The 23369-nt window shown below is 44.4% G+C and overlaps 1 protein-coding gene across 2 annotated transcripts in view; it reads right to left on the bottom strand.

Annotated features, from left to right (window-relative positions):
• Positions 1 to 4427: 4427 nt before the first annotated feature.
• KDM1A (lysine demethylase 1A) overlaps positions 4428 to 23369 on the bottom strand; it is a 57335-nt gene continuing 38393 nt past the window's right edge. For both annotated transcript variants that reach the window (XM_068657879.1, XM_068657880.1), the window contains 3 exons: positions 14715 to 14842; positions 10291 to 10437; positions 4428 to 9448 (listed from right to left, as the gene is read on the bottom strand). In XM_068657879.1, the coding sequence (XP_068513980.1) occupies positions 9263 to 9448; positions 10291 to 10437; positions 14715 to 14842 (461 nt within the window). In that variant the 3' untranslated portion in view covers positions 4428 to 9262. The remainder of the gene's footprint in view (positions 9449 to 10290; positions 10438 to 14714; positions 14843 to 23369) is intronic.

The raw sequence follows: 23369 nt of genomic DNA, 5'->3' as shown, positions 1-23369 counted from the left end.
CTGGTCTAGGGCACATCATGTGCCTCCTATCCATAGACCATGACCCCCTCCCTGTACCACAAACATGAAGGCAAACATTTCCCTCCAGCTCCCTCACAGGGCAGCCACAGCCAAACTGCCTTCCTGGGGCACATAAAATACTTCATCCTTAGTGATACACCCTTTCTCAGGCACCCTGGGCTTTTTCTCTTCTTCTCTCTTTAAACACCATGTTATCATGAATGTAGGTCATTTTCCTTATGAGCTGAAAGCCCCAGTATTTATTGTCAGTGAACTTATCACAGAATCACAGAATTTCTAGGTTGGAAGAGACCTCAAGATCATCGACTCCAACCTCTGACCTAACGCTAGCAGTCCCCACTAAACCATATCCCTAAGCTCTACATCTAAATGTATTTTAAAGACTTCCAGGGATGGTGACTCCACCGCTTCCCCTGGGCAGCCTGTTCCAATGTCTAACAACCCTTTCGGTAAAGAAGTTCTTCCTAACATCCAGCCTAAAACTCCCCTGGCGCAACTTTAGCCCATTCCCCCTCGTCCTGTCTTCAGGCACGTGGGAGAACAGACCAACCCCCACCTCACTACAGCCTCCTTTAAGGTATCTGTAAAGAGCAATGAGGTCACCCCTGAGCCTCCTCTTCTCCAGGCTGAACAAGCCCAGCTCCCTCAGCCGCTCCTTGTAGGACTTGTTCTCCAGGCCCCTCACCAGCTTCGTCGCCCTTCTCTGGACCCGCTCAAGCACCTCGATGTCCTTCTTGTAGCGAGGGGCCCAAAACTGAACACAGTACTCGAGGTGCGGCCTCACCAGAGCCGAGTACAGGGGGACGATCACCTCCCTAGCCCTGCTGGTCACACTGTTTCTTATGCAAGCCAGGATGCTGTTAGCCTTTTTGGCCACCTGAGCACACTGCTGGCTCATATTCAGCTGACTGTCCACCATCACTCCCAGGTCCTTCTCTGCCTGGCAGCTCTCCAACCACTCATCTCCCAGCCTGTAGCTCTGCTTGGAGTTATTGCGCCCCAGGTACAGGACCTGGCACTTGGCCTTGTTGAACCTCATGCAGTTGACCTCAGCCCATCGGTACAGCCTATCCAGATCCTCCTGCAGAGCCTTCCTACCCTCGAGCAGATTGACACACGCACCTACTTGGTGTCATCTGCAAACTTATTGAGGGTGCACTCAATGCCCTCGTCCAGATCATCGATGAAGATATTAAAGAGGACCGGCTCCAGCACTGAGCCCTGGGGGACACCACTAGTGACTGGCCTCCAACTGGACTTGACTCCATTTACCATGACTCTTCGGGCCTGGCTATCCAGCCAGTTTCTAACCCAACGAAGCGCGCGCCAGCCCAAGCCTAGGGCAGCCAGTTTCTTGAGGAGAATGCTGTGGGAGACGGTGTCAAAAACCTTGCTGAAGTCAAGGTAGACCACATCCACAGCCTTTCCGTCATCCACCCAGCGCGTCACTTTGTCACAGAAGGAGATCAGGTTCGTCAAGCAGGATCTGCCTTTCATAAACCCGTGCTGACTGGGCCTGATCACCTGCTTGCCCTGCAAGTGCCGCATGATGACTCTCAAGAGGATCTGCTCCATGAGCTTCCCTGGTACTGAGGTCAAACTGACAGGCCTGTAGTTTCCCGGGTCTGCCCTCTGGCCCTTCTTGTAGATGGGCGTCACATTTGCTAGCCGCCAGTAAACTGGGACCTCCCCCGATAGCCAGGACTGCTGATAAATGATGGATAGGGGCTTGGCCAGCTCCTCTGCCAGTTCTCTCAGTACCCCTGGGTGGATCCCATCCGGCCCCATCGACTTGTGCACATCCAAGTACCGTACCAGGTCACCAACCAGTTCTTCGCGGATAGTGAGGGCCACATCCTGCTCCCCATCCCCTTCCACCAGCTCAGGGTACTGGATATCCAGAGAACAACCGGTATTGCTGCTAAAGACAGGCAAAGAAGGCATTGAGCACCTCCGCCTTTTCCTCATCTCTTGTAACTAAGTTTCCCCTCGCATCCAGTAAAGGATGGAGATTCTCCTTAGTCCTCCCTTTTGTGTTGATGTATTTATAAAAACGTTTTTTGTTATCTTTAACGGCAGTAGCCAGATTGAGCTCCTGATGAGCTTTGGCCTTCCTAATTTTGTCCCTGCACAGCCTTGCAACATCCTTATAGTCCTCCCTAGTGGCCTGCCCACTTTTCCAAGGATTATAAACCCTCTTTTTTCTCCTAAGATCAAGCCACAATTCTCTGTTGAGCCAGGCTGGTCTTCTTCCCTGCCAGCTCATCTTTGGGCACGTGGGGACAGACCGTTCCTGCGCCATTAAGATTTCCCTCTTGAAGAGCGCCCAGCCTTCCTGGACCCCTCTGCCCTTCAGAACCGCCTCCCAAGGGACTCTACCAACTAGTGTCCTGAGCAGCTCAAAGTCAGCCCTCCAAAAGTCCAGTACAGCGGTTTTACTGGTCCCCTTCCTGGCCTCGCCAAGAATAGTGAACTCCACCATTTCGTGGTCACTCTGCCCAAGACAGCTCCCAACAATCACATCCTCCACCAGTCCTTCTCTGTGAAGAGAAGGTCTAGCGGGGCACCACCCCTGGTAGGTTCACTAACCAGCTGCATCAGGAAGCTATCTTCCACGCTCTCCAGAAACCTCCTAGACTGCTTTCTCAGGGCTGTGTTGTGCTTCCAGGATATGTCAGGGAAGTTGAAGTCCCCCATGAGTACAAGCGCTGAAGATTTTGCAACTTCTGTCAGTTGCCTGTAGAACTCCTCATCCGTCTCCTCATCCTGGTTCGGCGGTCTATAGCAGACCCCAACCAGGACAACCAACATGTTTGACGTTTAACTCTTAGTGACACAGACTATAGCCCAGCACTGCTCTCACTTTTCAGGTGCAGTGTGTTATGGCTCTGCATTGCTTGGGACTCATCACCCTGGCTATGGTACCAAGGAGGGGAAAAATAGTCTGTCTTCCTAATAATGACAATTAGGCATGGATTAGCCATAAAGTTGAAGCCATTAACTTCAAGATCCCACACAGGATAATTCTGTGCTGCATACAACATAGCTGAGATTCTACATGGTAAAGTTAATGAAATAAAGCAAATAGACTGAACCAAACCACCAGATGGAAGTGGATACCACATCATTCCTCCTTACTGTTTCCTTCACACAACATCTGCCCTAGGCCTATGTTCTCAGCTGGAGTTCTTCCAGTTGCCTTCAGATCTTACCTGCTGCAGCCATTCCCCTTTACATGCCGGACTCCAGGACCTTCAAAAGGAGGTCTGTAAAACAGCAGTCTGTCTCCTCAAATGGATGAGGTACCTCTAAAACTGTGACAAGTTGCCAATAAACGGCAATCTTGTTTTCTTCAAAAGCTGGAGCATCTCAGCTACTGGCTGAAATAGGCTGGAGCCCAAAGACTCTTCAATTGTGAGAGAATGCCAGATGTGTCCTGTCACCATCTTGAGTCCACCCATCAGAACAACTTGAAGCTGAGGTAAATAACGTCCTAGATCCATATCCACTGAAAGAGCATATCCCCTCCAGTGCTGACCCAAACCAAATTTAACAATGGAATATAACAGAAACATATAGTATGTGGAACTGAGGAGATGGTGAGATTTCTAGCACCTCTGGTCTAAGGGGCACATGTGAAAAGATCAGGTAGGGCATTATGAATTAATAAAGGCAAAGAGACTACATGGAATACTCCAGTCACACTGTAAATTCTAAATCACATCCTCCATTGACAGGTAGAGAAAAAGTTGTCTTCTGTTGCTATGACTTTCTGTTGGTTCCGTTGCTATTCAGTAATGTTACAGAAATAGCAATTGCTTTAATGGAAGTAATACTTTTGCACACTTACCTAAGAACATCAAGTTGAAGTGAATCAGGAAAAAACATTCAAATTCTGCAGTTTGAGAGGTTATTTGCCCTGTTATTCAGAATTGAAGATACAATTCTGTGAGCAAGAAGTTACTAAGGATATGTTGTCCAAACATCTGTTCTAATTCTGCATCTAACTTGGGGTTGGAGAAATTTCTGTTCTCTAACAGTAGCAGAGAATCGTGGTTGAGACCTGAACCCTTTGTTAAACCATGAGTGCCCAAGACTGGAGATCACACCCACATGAGGTTACTGCACTCTAAACCAAGCGGTTATCCAAATGTTTTTGCAGAGAGACATGCAATCCACAATCAGGGTGAATGCCTTCAGGAGCTTCATGAAAAAGAGACCTTTTAATCCACAGTAGGTTTGCTGGCCAAGATATCTGTTTTGTTAACAGTCAGGAAAACAGGTTGTCTACCCTTGCTCAAGTGAAACACCCTTATAAGTTATAGGGGTGGGGTGATACAGTATCTAAAGAACACTGGAATAACAGTGAGAAGTCCCTTCAGAGAAAAAATGCAATTAACGCAAACTTGATGGGGCCCAACAAACGATTTAATAAAAAGAGATCTAGACTTTTGGCTCAGAAGATCCAGAGGTCAAAACTACTGGGCAAAGACTCCACAAGCTTTGCAGGAGTTTTGCTAATATAAGCCAACAAACTCCGTAGATAAGCAACAGATTTTAGCAGACATATTGGTAAAGCTGGAAAAAAACTAAGACAATTTTGCTCTTTGGATAAAACAATATTCTATGATATGCACAGGTAATTAAACAGATGCTTATATTCTCCACTGACTCTCTGAAGTTGACTTGTTTTGTCCCTCCCATCCCTCCCCCAACATGTTTATTCAGGTGATTCTGCTAATACACCAAAAATGAGGTCTAGAAGCATTCAAGAAAATCTTTAATATCTATCTAGGTACTCTGGGATAATTATCAGTGTAAGCATTTCCTCTAAGTTTCAATGTCCCTTCAGAGAAAAAAAAAAATACACCTTCAGAAATCAGATGCACTGGGAATTGGAAATAATCATTGGCGAAACTAGCAAATTTACAAACACCACCATGGCTTCTAATTTTCTTTTGGTAACCATTTCTGAGAAGAGTAACTTGTGGAATTATCACCTTTAAAAAGAATCTGTGATTTACAAATAAATTTAATTCAAGTTAAGTCATCCCATTTTATAGAGCCACTTTATGCCTTAAAGACGAGATGCACTCTGAGCACCTTGCTGCCTGCAGTATCTTCCACTGAATTTGAACTAGTCAGCTGAAAAGATTCATAATGAGAGAAGAAACCAAAAACACCCAATAAAGTTGTTTTTCTATGTTTATGATCCAGTCAATTAAAGATAACAGAACAGAGAGATTAAGATAGAGAACCCATGCTTTGTGATTAGTTTCCTCTACAGACAAGACCATAGCAAATATTCAATTCCATACAGAGACTGAACACAAATACCCTGAGCTAACAGTAATTTATTGCAAAATAGATACTATTACCTGACAAAAACTCAGACATCCAGAGAACTGAAAAATGCAAGTCTTCCTGCTCATTTGCCAATCCAGAAAGCACAATCCTGACTAGTGAACACATACATTCACTCAGGATCCAGAACTCCATTGCAGGTTACTGTGGTCCTTCATCTTATCATCACAGAATATCCTCAGTCGGAAGGGACCCATGAGGAGCATCAGACCCATGAGGAACATCAAGTCCAGCTCCTGACTCCACTCAGGGCAACCTAACAGTTAAATCATATACCTTCAGAGCATTGTTCAAACACTTCTTGAACACCAACAGTACATCTTCAGTACAGAAGGGAAGGTCCAACTAGATAGGGACCTATTTTTTTCCCCCAAAAGCGAGACCAATCAGTTTTGTCAGAAATACAATTCACCTACCCATGGAGTAGAGTGAGAAGTGACAGGTCCCTGAGAATAGGTGGGAAACAACACTACAAAGGGTGCAACCAGCCTTGATCACAAGTTTTTGTGATGCCATAGATCTGAGGCTGCTGGGTGCTAAGAGATCATTCACAATCTGTTGAAACAGATCAGATGAGTCTTACCAGGAAGTTAGGTCAAGCAAACAGCAGCAGTGGAAAAATGGCTGCACCATGAAGAAGGATACTGAGATGAAGAGGACCTGGTGACCCATTTACTTGCAATACTTTCTTCTCCTCAACAGGTTACAGTGACAGGAAAGCCACAGAGGCAGTGCAAAACAGCCATTATGGGTCATGCCAAAGGTCCATCTAACAGATTCGCACAGAGAGCAGAGCAGCATACTCCTATACACCGCACACTGTCCCTAGATATAGATGCAGCAAGGAAAGAGCTGCTAAATGCTGCTCAAGGAAAATCACACACTGGCAGTGCAGCAAGAAGCATGAGGCTATCCTGCTGCTGAACAAGCAATGGAAGCTCCCCCATATGATCTGACAGAGCTGAACTCCAACACTAAGTTGATTGAACCTTAACCAGGCTGCCTTTTCCATGTCTACAAACTTCAGCTGGCCTAGGGTTAATAGTGCTCTCCCCCCAAGCTCCCCTCTCCATCCCAGCAATCCTACAGGATGCAACCAGAACAAAGGGTCTTTGACCTTTGTATCCAACCACTGTTCACCTCTACTTAGGGTACAACCAGTGCCATCAACCACTAGAAAGTGGGCCATGCAGGGCAGGAGCTGCAACACAGGAGCTCTAAGGTGTCCAGCAACCGGCTGCAGAGCTTTATCTGTCAGTCTAGAGACTGAAAGACTCCTAGAAGCTGAAAGTATGCTGAGCTGTTCAGTCTCTAATACCCAGAAGGGCTTGTCAGCAGGGACTGGCTGAGGAATCAGGCTTAAGAGTTCCCAGAGATGCTACAGAAAGGTAGGTTGTAACAGGCCACAGATCACACTCTTCATCTTCCAATGAATTCCTTTGGCATTACCACTCCTTTGCTCATGCCCATTGTTACCATCAGTTAACACCCACCAAATCCTGACAAACCTTTTTAAAGAGTGGGAACTGCCAGGGCTTCATCTCCACCTTCTTATTTCACTGCTTACCATGGTTTTCAGGCATCTTTTTCAAAAAGGAAGACAAGAAAGCCTGACTGTCAAGGGTCAAAGCTTAGCCCTGCTCAAAGTAACAGCAATGTATAAAAGGAAGTTTGTTTACATTTGAACATCTCAGACAAATCTCTGTGTGTTTGACAATTTAGCAAGCTGAATAATCTGCTAAGTCAATTGTCAAAGTGAACCTACAGCAGGAGAACAGAAACCCTGAAAAATAACATTAGCACATTGATGTAAAAGTGGCTTGATAGTTGTCTGGAAAACACAGTTTGGCTATGTTCAGTTGAGAACTATTTAGTTTCTAGTGGGCCAGAAGTGCTTTTCTGAGTTTTTGACAGTGCTATAGGAAGTTGGAAGACAGTCCTCATGGCCAGAGACAGCAGCATCACTAAACCCTGCAAACCACCCCACAAATATGGAGAACAGAAAACCCCTGTTACTGAACACTCGGATCCTTTTCCCATCATCAGTCAAAATAGTCAAGAGACTAAATCAGCTTATCTTGGAATAGGATTTCTCTTGGTAGTGTTGCAAACAGGCTTTTACCTGAACAGAAGCCAGGGAGTTTTAAGACTGAAATAAACCGATGCACTCTGAATCTTCCCCTGGACACTCCTCCTCCAAGCCCTGCTGGATGTTTCCTGTCCCACTTCAGTGGGACTTTCTTGACCAAGCATCACAAAGTTTATTTTGTCTCCTGGAAGGACAGCAAGGATGACTAGTGTTGATTTCTTCCATTACCCCTGCCACAACAGAATCCTCTCCTTTCTCACTGTGTATCAGGACTGCCTACGGAGATGCCCACTCACAGATTTAAACATATGAGAGAGCAACTACCACAAGAAAATAGACAGTCAGGAAGAAGAAAGATCTAGTAGAAATGAGGCACAAGAAAACAGTAGAAGCAATGATACTGGAAGACAGAAAGTCTGTAAACAGAACTAACACAGCTATAAACAATTAGGGCCTGCAGCGATGTTTGCATGTATTTTCTTCAGGAAGAAGCATGGGCAATGTAATTGCAGAGGGAAGGGCAGGAACAAGAGCAGATACTAGTACACTAGCAGAATAGAAGGCACAAAGGCAGATGGAAGTTGGGACATGCACATGTACACACAGAGGGTCATGTAGAGAACAAAAAAACAATATAAAAAGGGAAAGGAGAAATAACTGTGAAAAAAAGACCACAGGTAGATGAGATGGAAACAAACAGTAGAAAGGTGGAGGTGAGAAAAGTTGGAAAAAGAAAAAGCATAATGTTAACTAGGGAAAGCAGGAGAGGGAGAAAGAATCTAAATGATTAAATAAGACTGCTCTGCGCAATGAAAACAAGTCTCTGTGCATGGGGTAAGAAGGAAAATATCTGGAAAAGCAACCAAACCAAAATGATTTTCAGAATCAGCTGCAACATCATCTCATCAACACAGTAGAAAAAAAAAAAAAACAAACACATTTTTCTCTGGGCTTTGGATGAAAGGGAAAAAAAAGACAGCTGGTACAGCCCACAGTGCCTGACTGCCACATACAACAATCAAGAGATCAGGTCTACAGCTAGCTTACTGTCTAGGCAACTCTGTTTCTACATATGCAAATATGAGTAGTATTTTCCTAGTTTTTAAAGTTAAAAATATCCAGTTCTGATAATTTATTTTGTTTAAAGTATTTCACAGAATTGTATCATTAGCACACTTTTACTAATACCAGCTTTCTTTCTAAAACAGGATGTGCATGGTGTAGCAGCCAACAGACCACCTTGCAGGGGTGTGATTTGCTTTTAATTTGCTGTTACTGGTAGGGAAACAGTTGCACCAAATTCTCAAATGCCAGGTAGGAATAGAATTGGTCAAAAATACTATTCTTTAGAACTAATTAAGAAAAAATGTTTACATAAATTCTACACTAAGCTACTGTTCACAGCAACCAATTTCTAAAGGGCCTTTTCTGCAATGACTGAATTGTAAATACACAAATAGGTAAGATAAAAACCTTAGAAACTCCAGCTATAATTCCACTTTCAGAAAGCATCTGCAGTCAAAAAAAATCTCACTGACCAATCTAGTAGTAAAGGATTCCATGTACACTGACAGTTCAAATAGCTGTAAGAGATTTTGTAGAGGGATGCCAAAAGCCCAGTGTCAGGTAAGCTTTTGTAAGGCCATTCTAACAAAGTATTATGCAGCAACTCATGGCCACCTCCTTTCAGCAGATACTGTTACAGACTACACGAATATGCCTTCATCCTAAGAAGTGGATCACAACATCAGCTCTGTGGCATTGTTACTCCTCTTCTGATAACTTCTCTTATATGCTGGTAGCTTGTTGTGTGGGGACCCCAGGTGTAGGCTGGCGAGGCAAAGTATACATGGCCCCAAGAAACTGGTCTGCAATGCGACCTGCTTCTCTCAGTCCACTCAGTAAAGCACCATGAACAGTGGCAGGGTAGTTGCGAATGGTATGCTCTCCCGCAAAAAACAGGCGAGGAATAGGCTGAAAGAGGAACAGAGAACACCATTATGACTTGTGCACAAACTCAGTTCAAAAAGTCTTTCAGATCATGTAACAAAATAAGTATTTTGGTGTCTTCTAATCACACTGTAGTTCCCATAACATGAAAGTAGTGCATACAAAATAGTCTACTAAAAATATTTTAATCTATCCTACAAATTACCATGAAAATCTTTATATACCTTTCATTTCACAGAAGCATTTCATGTTTGTGATAAATAATGTGAGGAAATACTTTCCTATTACTTGCTAATATATTTGCTTTGATACAAAGATAATAGAACTCTACTTCAAAAACAATACTTTGAGAAGCAGATAAGGAGATTAGCCTCCTAAGTTGTATACTTAAAAACATTTTAGAGTTGTATATACAATCCTACAACCAAAAACTTACATGTATGTTTAAGATGCATGATGATTTCTGACACTGGGACATGAACTCTAGTTCAATACAAACAAAAGAACGCTTCAATAATTCACTTAAATTAGCAATTTGTCAGTGCCATAAAAAAGATGAGGAAAACAATTTCATATATTATATTCTGCAGAGAATCACTTTATCAATAGCTGTGTTTATTAGAGACTTGCATCAGTGTATAAGAACAACCTTAATAAAGCCAAAGTCCTACAAATCCTTCTGTTTTTCCTTTCAAGACTTCATCCTCTCAAAAGGAACTGGAGAGGACTTATGCCTTCATTTTGTGCTGGATCACAAATTGGGAGAGATTTTTTGCTTCCTGTTCCTCTCCTTCTGGCCTTCACCTTTAGAAACCAAAACCATCATATTCTGGTGTATTTCTATGAAGAACTGAGAAATCTCTCACCTGAGGAGCACCTGGAATGGCTGGTCCTGGAGTAATTGGCTGAGCCATCAAGTCATAGTCATTTCCAGAAGATCCAGCTGCTACATACGAGTATGATCCCCGGGCCCACGGGTCAGCACGCCAACGGGACACCACAGTCTCTTTGGGCTGAGACAAGAGAAACTTCAGTTGTTGACACAATGGAAGTTCTACAGTTAGTGCAAAATATAAAAGATGCAAATTGAAGAATAAAAGACAACATCCATAAGCTAATGTTAATTGTGGAACTCCACATTTATATTTCATGGTAACTCATACTATGGTAAATAATTTGTCTCTGGTGTCAGCAGCCTTAATACTTTGAGATATATTAGCAGAACCTGCTCCAAATGGCTTCTGCACTGGAATTCAGAATTTGTAGTCAGCAGTACATGCATACTGTGTACTCCATGCTCTGTTTCTTCTCATTATCAACATAAGGACAATATACAATTCCTACTCATTTACATCCTTTCAGCCACAACTCTCTTGAAGCTCTCTCCTGACTGAAATATGGCACAGACCTGTACAAGGTCCGTAACTTATCTGGTAAAAAGACTGCATAAGTGGCATCTGCACAAAAATGCGTTTTTCCTCAAATCCATCTGGTTTACTATGGTAATAGCCAGGATGAAATATATTCCACCAAAAGATACAAAAGGGTGAACATAACCAGGACTCAAAACAGTATCCCCCTAAGGCAGTAACAGTAGTCAAGAAAAAACAGGACATCTTCATAAACCTGCAAACATAACATGAAGAGCAAAGGGTCAGAACCTTCAAATAACCCAGATTCTGTTCAAATATGTAACTGAGCTTTAACAGGAATCACTCTCTGTAAAAATTCAAGCATCAAAACATGAACCTTGCCTCCTTGCACAAAGATGTTCAAGGAATTGTTTCTGCTTGACCAGACCTTCCCACAAAGGATGAGAAAAGTTCTATCTAGCAAGGGTGCTATCCAGAAACCAGACAAAGGCCAGCAGACTTGGACCATAACGTGCCATGACTGGGGAGGTCTCCAGGACCATGGAAATTGAAGATAATCCTTCTGAGGCTGACCTCTGCTGGACTGTATTCGATGCCTCTTGCTGATTTCTCTGGAAAGGACAGAGGACTTGTTCTAAGATGTTGGGCAGCACTAGGGGTTTGAGACCACATTTCCCAATGTCTGACAACTTCACTAAAAAAATTCCTCAACACAGAATTTTTTCATCCAAAGGGTAGGAAATTAATGGATGAGCCAGACTCATCATACTGACTCTGCTTCTTGATAAAAGGAACTTTTTATTTCCCTCCTTGTCAAGAAGAGACCACTGTGATGGCACTGCACGTTATCACATGCATGTTTGACAGAAAACTGATGCACTTCATGTGTTTCTCTGGTAATCATATGAAGCACTGCAGTCTTTCAGGGAATAAAACAAGACAAATTTTACATCACTGAGGAAGTTTTGAAGGTATGGGTAACCCAGACAGCTGCGGAAGAAAATACCAAAGTACTGCTTCCCCAGTACTGAGACTGATGACATGCAGGCCAAACATCAACCGTGATGTTAGTGTTCACACACCTGTGTATGGGTATGAGCCAGATGCTAAGCCAGTCAACTATTATTTTTATCCTGACAAGCAAGTCCTGTAATTAGGATTCCCCATGAATAGGGAGAAGGACGGTTAGAGAATAAAATACATACTACAATAGAGGTGGTACAAAACCAGACTACTACTCTACAGTGGACATGAAGCACGCAGAGTTCAGCTGCACAGCAAGGTTGAAAAAGTTCTCACGTATGAAGAATAGCTGGGGGAAACTAACCTGGGAAACTACAGGCCAGTCAGTCTCAGTTCTAGGCCTGACAAGATTATGAAATAGATTCTCCTGGAAACTGTGCTAAGGTACACGGAAAACAGCCCACATGGCTTCACTAAGGGCAAACTGTGCCTGACAAATTGGTGGCCTTCTACAACTGGGTTACAGCATTGGTGGACAAAGCAAGAGAAACAGACATCATCTACTTGCACTTGTGTAAAACATTTGATACTGTCCTGCACAACATGCTTGTCTCTAAATTGGAGACATGGATTTGACAGATGGACCACTCAGTGGATAAGGAGTTGGCTGGATGGTCACACTCAGAGTTGTAGTCAGACTGATATACACACAGAACACCACTTGTCACTGGTCTCCTCAGGGGACTGTATTTGGACTGGCACTATTTAATATCCTCGTCAATGACATGGACAGTGGGATAGAGTGCAGCCTCAGCAAGTTTGTGGATGACAAGGTGAAGTGTAAGGTCCTGCATCTGGGTCAGAGCAATCCCAAACATGAATACAGGCTGAGCAGAAAATGGATTCAGAGCAGCCCTGAGAAGAACTTGGGGGTGTTAGCTGATGAAAAACTCAACATGAGCCAGACACACTGCAGCCCAGAAAATCAACCGTATCCTGGGCTGCATCAAAAGCAGTGTGGCCAGCAGGGCAAGGGAGGGGATTGCCCCCCTGCTCTGCTCTCATGAGACTGCACTGCACTTGGCTCTGGGGCTCCCAGCAGAGGAAGTACATGGAGCCATTAGAACAAGTCCAGAGGAGGGCAACAAAGATTATCAAGGGGCTGTAGCACCTCTCATGTGAAGACAGGCTGAGAGAGTTGGGGCTGTAAAGCCTGGAGAAGAGAAGGCTCTGGGGAGACCTTACAGCGGCCTTCTAGTACCTAAAACTGGCCTACATCAAAGCTGGGGAGGGACTCCTCTTCAGAGTGTAGTGATACAACTAGGGGTAATGGCTTTCAATGAAAAGAGGGTAGATTTAGATCACATATCAGAAAAAAGTTCTTTACTATGAGGGTGGTGAAGAACAGGCTGCCCAGGGAAGTTGTGATACCCCGTCATCCCTTGAATTGTTCAAGGCCAGACAGGATGGGCTTTGAGCAACCTCATCTAATGGAAGATGTCTTTGTCTCTGAACTTCATATTTATCCCCTGCAGAATCTATATTTCTCTGCTCTTTGTTAGTGTTGTTTTTTTTTTTTTTCCATTTGAAAATCCTACTAGTAAGCAGCTGCTGTAAAACACTTCACTGTTGGCTCCTGTCACAGAAAAATCTCATTAAGAAGTGAAATTGTCAATAGAGAGTTCAGAGAAGGAGCTGTGGATTTATCTGGAAGGCAAGCCTGAAGTTTTTCTGTTTTGCGTTCTCCAGTCTGAGACTTATAATTTGGAAATGCTCAATCTGTTGATTTCTGAGATCCACACATTCACTAAGAATCCATGCTTACAGTTAGCTGGAAAGATTCGATGCCCATATATAAAGCAGTAAAAGGCTGAGGATCATAGAATCATCACAGAATGGCTTGGGTTGGAAGGGACCTCAAAGATCATCTAGTTCCAACCCCCCTGCCATGGGCAGGTATGCCACCCACTAGATCACATTACTCAGGGCCTCATCTTACCTGGTCTTGAACACCTCCATGGATGGGGCATCCACAGCCTCTCTAGGCAACCTGTTCCAGTGCCACACCACCCTCTGAATAATTTCCTCCTAACATCTAATCTAAATCTCCCCTCTTTTAGTTTAAAATCCCCCTTGTGCTGTCATTATCTGAGTGAAGAGTCGCTCTATCTTTTTTAGAAGTTCCCTTTCAGTACTGAAAAGTTACAGACTCATAGAATCATTACAGTTGGAAAACACCTCCAAGGTCATTTAGTCCAACCATCCCCCTACCACCACCATCACTGAACCATGTCTCTAAACATCACGTCCAACCTTTCCTTAAACACCCCCAGGGACAGTGACTCCACCACCTCCCTGGGCAACCCGTTCCAATGCTACTCTGCCTAACCAGAAGAAATGTCTCCTAATTTCCAGCCTGAACCTCCCCGGTGCAACTTGAGGCCATTATCTCTTGTCCTATCGCTAGTTATCTGTGAGAAGAGGCCAAGTCCCTGCTCCCCACAACTTCTTTTCAGGTAGCTGTAGAGAGTAATAAGGTCTCCTCTGAGCCTCCTCTTACTCCAGACTAAACAGCCCCAGTTCCCTCAGCTGCTCCTCACAGGACTTGTGTTCCAGGCCCTTCACCAGCTTCGCAGACCTTCTCTGGGCACACTCCAGAAGTTGAAATGAGGTCACTCTGGAGCCTTCTCTTCTATAGGCTGAACAGCCCTAGCTCTCAGACTTTCTTAGTAAGAGTGGTGCTCCAACCCTCTGATGATAAAACCACATTCAATTATTGTACAATAAAGAAAATGAAGGGAATCTACTCCTTACATGAAAAACACATAAGTAAGCAGTCCAACTTATGACAAACCAAATGCTCAAAAACAACTGGTATATTAAAAGTTACTGTATACTTTTTATATTACTGTAGTATATAAAAATCCCAGTAAAGGAAAGCTACCTGTACTAACCTGTGGCACAGCGCTGCTGCCAAATATGCCTTTGAGGATGGCGAGACACCGTCCAACAATGACATCATCGCTGATATTTTCCATAATCCCTGCAGCTTCTCCTGCTACTAAGGCCAATAAAATTGGCGCTAATCAGGGAAGACGGGGTGGGGGAGAAGAAAAAAGAATGATTGAAATATAACGTTTTCATCAGCCAAGTCTGATTATCATCTGCAGCGAAGTTACTAGGTTAAAAAAAACACAACAAAACCAAGAAAAGCAGTTCTCAATCTTCTCCCATCATGTCAATTTATCCAGATGAAAATAAATGAATATACACTGCAGTACTATTTGGAATTATCAAGACAACTGATATATTAAAAATTAACACACTTATTAGGAAAGACAGCATGCAGAAGAAAGATTTTCTTTTAGGAAAGCATCACTAGTTTTACATAAATTTTCACTAGGATTTAACAACCAAACAATCTGACAGAACAGAAAATCTATGATTAATTTTAGCAATGATTAATATCAACACAGCAGTGAAATTTTCAGGGTAAGTAGTTCAATCAAAAATTTAGATTTCCAATGCACATTCAAGATAATCTAAATTGAGCCAAAACTATGAAAAGCATCACAATATCCATGAAAGCAGCAATTTTGAGAAGAATTCAGAAGTCAGAAAGACAGATATCAAGTAATTTGGCTGCCAATGTGATGCTGTGGTGAAGGGAGTTAATATAATTACAGAATATACAAACAAATGAATAGATGAGGCTATTATCATCTCTGGCTTGCTATTGTTAAGATTAAGATTACATTTTTGGTATTCACAAATTCAATGAAAATCAATTATCAAAGAGCTAATAAAACAACCCAATAACTAGAAACATGCATTTACAATAAATGACAGACGTAAGCACAGTTAATAACTCTCTCACAGTTCTCATCAGATCATTCTCCTCACGTATAAACTCTCCTAAGTTTAGCAAAGGAAATACTACACCTAAAAACAGATGTCAAGCATATTGAAGTGGGAAGTTAAGTCCTTATTAAGAATACGGACTTAACTTTTGTACAGGTTTCCAAAACTAGTGGTGAATTCCTCATCTCCTGGTATATACGGAGATCTCTTGGTACACACTCCCATCAAGCTACCCTTCCATAAAGAAAAGTTCAGTTCTGATATACAGTTTGGAAGACCCAATATTTTCTTGTTAGAAATAAAAACATTTGAAACTCTGAAGAAACCAGACTAGTAAGGCTGTTGTTACAAAGAAAATTGCACTAATCAAGCTACAGTTAAGACACTTCAAAACTTGCAACCTCTGGGGACTAGAAGCAGTTCATTAGAGAAGAAACACATAGGATTATTCATCTTAGAGATTAACTCTATTGAAGGAAAAACAAAACAAAACAAAACAAAACACAAACATGGATTCATATCATCCACAGGCTTTGGGAAATGTTTTTGCCAGTTCAGCAGTAAAGATTTTCCTACACTGCCACTTCTGACATGAGATCTCTGACCTATTCAGCAGTTTAGTCAGTTATTTTCTTGCTGTAACAACTACATGCTGAAAATGCATCTTCCAGCGAATTTGTTCATGAAAATTTCGATTCAGACAATCCAAAAATATTTTGACAAAAATTGTTTCTTTAAGGAAACTGTAATGTGGAATATCCTACCTTGTAAGCATTTAACCAGATCTGAAATGTTGCTATGAGGTCACCTGGATTAATTTAGAACTGTGACAGAAAAGTAGAAAGCTATAGCAGAAGAACAGGAAATATTTTGCTGAAAATACCAAAGGGTTGATCAGAAAAGCTTCCTGCATGATGAGTATGCATCACTGCTCCAGAAAATGTTTTCTCCTTATGGCAGTCAATGAGCCTTGACAGCAAACATCAAGCAGAAAACGTGGCTTAGCCTAAGATCAGTGAGTAACTGTGAGATGATGAAAAAGATGAGGCACTTTCTCTTTCATAATGTCCCCAAGAAATACAGAAATACTAGTTAAGAAAACAATCAGACTGAAACATCATTGCACTTATAGAAAACACTGACCATTTCTGCCCAGAGTTCCACTGATCTGGATGTTTGTACCAGGCTCTCCTCCATCTCAAAGCGTGTATATACACTTACAACATATCCAACAGCATGCTGGAGAAAAGGGTCACCAAGAAAAGAGGCCATCTGCTCCAGGACATGTATGGAATTCCTGAGGCTACATGTTTTCTGAGAGGTCATAACCTGAACTAGACTTAAACTGTCATAAGAATTCTTGAGTAAGCTATAACAGGTCACCCATCAGCAGCACAAATTCATGCTATCATTTCACCTGAATTTCTCTCCATTCCTGCCATAAATCCACCCAGTCTGTAAGCCTTTCTCAAATGATCTTCTGACAAAAGCCCTTTGAAGAACTTCCACAGAACTAACAATGTATGTGCTGTGAGCCTTCTATGCTTTTTCTTGTTGTTCATTTCTGGATTAACAATTGCTCTCTAATCTGTTCTATCAGTTTAAGTAGTCTCTGCCCAAAACTATGGCTACAGAAATTTAGAATATGAGAGAAATAAATGACTACACCTACACAAATTCAGTCAGTTCTACAACAGTATTTCAAAGTGCAATCATGTTAACTACCGCCTACCTATCCACAAGAAAGGGTAATTGATTTTTCCCACTTCAGCCACCTGACCTGATGGGAAGTAATACAATTTAACAGAAATAGCCTGGAATTCACAGCACTGGCAAACCACGTTCTGCCCTAATTTACCGGGCAACCATTTGCAAGTTAGTGGTGCTTTCTGCTTCCATTTGTCTTCCTACAGGAAAACAGGTGTAGGACCTCCTGGAGCAGGTGGCTGAGCTGCAGGAGTCAGTGACAAGGCTGCATAGTATCAGGGAGGTTGATGAGGAACTCAAAAGCTGGCTCCTAGTACAGACTGCAGGGGACCAACAGTCTATGGCCAAACAGCCCAAAACTCCATCATCGGCTCTCACAGAAAGGAAGGGGGCAAATAACTCCAGAGTGGAAGCTCGTAACCACAAGGACCAGCTGGAGGGAGAGGCTTGCCCCTAAGCCTGAGATGCCCCTACAGAACCACTACACCCCTCTGCAAGCTGTAAAGGAAAGACTCATTGAAGGGAAGGTCGAGCTGAGTAAGGAAGCCCACTCTGCTCCTCATGTAATAATTAGTCCTACTAAGAAAAGGTGAGAGGTGATACTAGTAGGAGACTCTTCTGAGAGATACAGAGATGCTCTTCTACCAACCCCATCCACTCTTGAGGGAAGTCTGCTGCTTACTAAGGGTTTGTATCAGGGATATCACCAAGAGACTGTCAAGCCTCATGAAGCCTAAGGACTATTATCTCCTGCTAATGTCTCACATGGACACCAGTGATGCAGCCAGGAGCAGTCTGAGGAGCATCCAGAAAGATTACAGAGCCCTAGGAGCAGCAGTAATGGACCCAGAAGCACAGGTCAAAGAGGTGGGGATTGAAAGAGCCAGTCAGATCTGGCAAATCAAGATGGCTGCAGGACTGGTGCTAAAGACGGGTTCAGCTACCTAAAACATGGGACCCGCTTTGAGAAACCTGGTCTGCTGAGGGCTGATGGGATCACCTATCAGAGATGGGAAAGAGCATGTTCGGTCATAGGCTTGCAAGGCTGGTGAAAAGGGCTTTAAACCAGGGTTGCCAGGGGAGGGGAACCTCAATCCATCCTGTTCCTCACAGTCTGATGTGTATGTGGTCCTAGTGCATGTACCATGGGAAATAAACAAGAGAAATTAAGAGATATACACATGCCTGCAGGGCTCTGACCTCATTGGCACTAGAGATGTGGTGGGATGGCTCCTACGACTGGAGTGTTATGATAGAAGGATACAGACTCTTTAGGAAGAACAGGCTGGGGAGGTGAGAAGGGTGCCTGGAGCTCTGCCTGGAGATGGATGAGGAACTGCCAGAGAGTTTATGGGCCATGATAAAAGGGAGGAGAGGGACAGTGACATTGTAGTGGGGATCTGCTACCCACCTGATCAGGAAGATCAAGCAGATGAGGCCCTCTATAGACAGATAGAAGCAACCTCACATTTACAAGGCCTGGTTCTCATGGGTGACTTCAGCCACACCTATATCTGTTGGAAAGAACACCGCATGGCAGGACATAGTCAATTCAGGAGGTTCCTGAAATACACTGATAGCAACTTTCTTATCTAAATGATAGAAGAGCCAATGAAGAGAGGTGCTATGCTGGATCTCATTCTGAGAGGCTAGGGGGGAAATGTGAAACTCAGGGACAGCTTTGGCTGCAGTCATCATGAAATGGTGCAGTTCTAGATTCAGAAGATGATGAGGAGGGAGCAGAGCAGGCTTGCCACCTTTGACTTTGGAAGAGCCTCCTTAACAGGATGCTGGTTGGCGGAGTCTCTTGGGAAGCAGTCCTGAAGTGCAAAGGAGTCTAGCTAGGATGGCTGGACACTTCAAGTACGTAAACCTAAAAACATAAAAGCAGGTCATCCCCACATGCCAAAAAAGTGAGTTGGCATGGAAGACCCACAGTCCTGGATAAACAGGGAGTCGAGACGAGAGCTCAGGAAGAAAAAAAGGATTTATGACCTTTACAAGGAGGGGTGTGCCACTCAGAAGGACTATAACGATGTTGTGAGGCTGTACAGGGAGAAAGTTATATAAGGGTCAAAGCAGCAACTGGATCTTAATTTGGTTGTTACTGTCAAAGACAAAACTGTTTTTATAAATACACAAACAAATAAAGAAGGACTAAGGAGAATCTTCATCCTCTACTGGATGTGAGGGGAAACAGTGATAAGAGATGAGGAAAAGGCAGAGATACTTAATGCTTTCTTTGCCTCAGCCCTTAGCAGCAAGACCAGTTGTTTCACAGAATCACAGAATTTCTAGGTTGGAAGAGACCTCAAGATCATCGACTCCAACCTCTGACCTAACGCTAACAGTCCCCACTAAACCATATCCCTAAGCTCTACATCTAAACGTCTTTTAAAGACTTCCAGGGATGGTGACTCCACCGCTTCCCTGGGCAGCCTGTTCCAATGTCTAACAACCCTTTCGGTAAAGAAGTTCTTCCTAACATCCAGCCTAAAACTCCCCTGGTGCAACTTTAGCCCATTCCCCCTCGTCCTGTCACCAGGCACGTGGGAGAACAGACCAACCCCCACCTCGCTACAGCCTCCTTTAAGGTATCTGTAAAGAGCAATGAGGTCACCCCGAGCCTCCTTTTCTCCAGGCTGAACAAGCCCAGCTCCCTCAGCCGCTCCTCGTAGGACTTGTTCTCCAGGCCCCTCACCAGCTTCGTCGCCCTTCTCTGGACCCGCTCAAGCACCTCGATGTCCTTCTTGTAGCGAGGGGCCCAAAACTGAACACAGTACTCGAGGTGCGGCCTCACCAGAGCCAAGTACAGGGGGACGATCACCTCCCTAGTCCTGCTGGTCACACTGTTTCTGATACAAGCCAGGATGCCGTTGGCCTTCTTGGCCACCTGAGCACACTGCTGGCTCATATTCAGCCGACTATCCACCATCACTCCCAGGTCCTTCTCTGCCTGGCAGCTCTCCAACCACTCATCTCCCAGCCTGTAGCTCTGCTTGGGGTTATTGCGCCCCAGGTGGAGGACCTGGCACTCAGACCATTGAGCTGGTAGAAAAGGACAGGGAGCAGAATGAAGCCCTCATAATCCACAAGGAAATGGCTGGAGACCTGCTACTCCACTTAGATGTACACAATCCTATGGGGCTAGATGAGATCTACCCGAGGGTAGCGAAGGAAGTGCCAGAAGTGCTCGCCAAGCCACTTTCAATCATTTATCAGCAGAGTCCTTGCTATCAGGGGAGGTCCCAGTTGGCTGGCAGCTAGCAAGTGTGACGCCCATCTACAAGAAGGGCCAGAAGAAGGATCTGGGGATCTACAGGCCTGTCAGTCTCAACTCTGTGCCAGGGAAGCTCATGGAGAAGATTATCTTGAGGACCACCATGCACAACCAGATGATCAGGCCCAGTCAGCATGGGTTTATCAAAGGCATGTCCTGAATCTGATCTCCTTCTACAACAAGGTGAAGCGCTCAGTGGGCAAGGGAAAGACTAGGCTGCTACCTAGACTTCAGTACAGCTTTTGACACCATTTCCCACAGCATTCTCCCGAATAAGCTGGCTGCTCAAGGCTTGGACGGGGTATATTCTTCATTGGGTTAAAAACTGGCTGGGTGGCTAGACCCAAAGAGTCATGGTGAATGAAGTTAAGAAGGCGAATGGAGGTCAGTCAACTAGTGGTGACCCCAGGGTTCAGTATTGGGGCCAGTTGTCTTCAATAACTTCATCAATGATCTGGACAAGGGGATCAAGTATACCCTCATTAAGTCTGCAGATGACACCAAGATAGGAAAGAGTGTTTGAGGGTCGGTAAACCCTACATAGGGATCTGGATAGGCTAGACTGATGGGCCCAGGCTAACTATATGAGGTTCAATGAGGCCAAGTGCTGGGTCCTGCATTTCAGGCACTTATTCAATGTTACCAGCTTGGGAAAGAGTGGCTGCAAAGCTGCCACTTGGAAAGGGACCTGGGGCTATTGGTGAAGAGTCAGCTGAGTATGAGCCAACAGCATGCTCATGTAGCGAAGAAGGCTAACAGCATTCTGCCTAGTATCAGGAATAGTGTATTCAGCAGGACTAAGGAAGTGATTGTCCCCCTGTATTCAGCCCTGGTAGGTCACGTCTCAAGTACTGCATTCACCTCTGTGGCCCCCAGCACAAGGAGAGCATGGAGCTATTATAATGAGACCAGAGGAAGGTGATGAAGATGACCAAGAGGCTGAAGCATCACTCACATGAAGACAGGCTGAGGGAGTTGGGGTTGTTCAGCCTGGAGAAGAGAAGGCTCCAGGGAGACCTTACAGTGGCCTTCCTGTAACTAAAGGAGACCTACAGCAAAGCAGGGAGAGCAGGATGATGAGTATAATGATAGAACTAGGGGTAATGGCTTTAAATGAAAAGAGGGCAGATTCAGACTACACATCAGAAAGAAGTTCTTCAGTATGAGGGTGGTGAGGCACTGGAACAGGTTGCCCAGGGAAGTTGCGGATGACCCATCCCTAGATGTGTTCAAAGGACACATTAGATGGGGCTTTGAGTAACCTGGTCTAGTGGAAGGTGTCCCTGCCCACAGCAGGGGGGCTGGAATTATATGATCTCATCAGCTGGCTGATGTCATCGTGGGACCTCTCTCAATTATTTTTCAATCATCTTGGGAATCTGGAGAGGTCCCAGTAGACTGGAAGCTGGCAAATGTTATGCTGATTTTCAAGAAGGGTAAGAAAGAAGACCCTTGCAATTACAGGCCTGCCAGTCTCACATCAGTGCCTGGTAAAATTATGGAGAAAATGATTCTTGACATTCAGGCACACCTGGAGGACAATGCAGTCATTGGTCCCAGCCAACATGGGTTCATGAGGGGTTGGTCCTGCCTAACAAATTTGATACCCTTTTATGATAAGATCACCTATCTAGTTGACCAAGGGAAAGCAGCTAATGTGATATTTTTGGACTTCAGCAAGGCTGGACAGAATGTCCAACATACAACTTAGCAAAAACTTATGATGGGTGAGCAATTGGCTGATGGGCAGGGCTCAAAGGGTTGTGGTAAATGGGGCCACATCTGGCTGGCAGACGGTCACTAGTAGGGTCCCTCAAGGCTCCATTTTAGGCCAGTCCTCTTCAATGTCTTTATAAATGATTTGGATGTAGATGTTTTAAGCAAATTTGCCAACGACACCAAACCTGGAGGAGTTGTGGACTCTGATGAGGGTGGAAAGACCTTGCAGAGAGATCTGGACAATCACCAACCACATGAAGTTTAACAAAGGTAAGTGCTGGGTCCTGCACCTGGGATAGGGCAACCCTGGCTATATGTACAGACTGGACGATAAGCCACTGGAAAGCAGTCCCGCAGAGAGGGATCTGAGGGTTGTGGTCGACTGCAAGTTGAATATGAGCCAGCAGTGTGCCCTGGCAGCCAGGAAGGCCAACCGTATCCTGGGGTGCACCAAGCACAGCATTAATGGTTGGCCGAGGGAGGTGACTGTCCCGCTCTACTCTACGCTGGTCCAGCCTTACCTCAAGTACTGTGTGCAGTTCTGGGCACCACAGTACAAGAAGGACATTAAACTGTTGGAGAATGTCTAGAGGAGGGCGATGAAGATGGTGAAGGGCCTAGAGGGGAAGACATGAGGAGCAGCTGAGGTCACAGGGCCTGTTCAGCCTAGGGAAAAGGAAGCTGAGAGGGGACCTCATTGTGGTCTACAACTTCCTCGCGAGGGGGAATGGGGAGGCAGGTGACCTCTGTAAACACCAGTGATAGGACCCATGGGAGTGGTGCTAAGCTGAGGCCGGGGAAGTTTAGGCTGGACAGCAGGAAGAGGTTCTTCACCAAGAGGGTGGTTGCACACTGGAACAGGTTTGCCAGGGACGCAGTCACTGCTCCAAGCCTGTCTGAATTTAAAAACCAAGTGGACTATGCATTTAGTCACATGGTCTAAACTTTTGGGCAGACCTGTGTGGCGTCAGGAGTTGGACTTGATGATCCTTATGGGTCCCTTCCAACTTGGGATATTCTATGATCTTTAAGGTCCTTTCAA

The sequence above is a fragment of the Anas acuta genome, chromosome 21 (genome assembly GCF_963932015.1).
Source record: "Anas acuta chromosome 21, bAnaAcu1.1, whole genome shotgun sequence".
Taxonomy (NCBI): Eukaryota; Metazoa; Chordata; class Aves; order Anseriformes; family Anatidae; genus Anas; species Anas acuta.
Note: the sequence above shows the minus strand (reverse complement) of the source record. Positions and strands in the feature narration are given on the sequence as shown.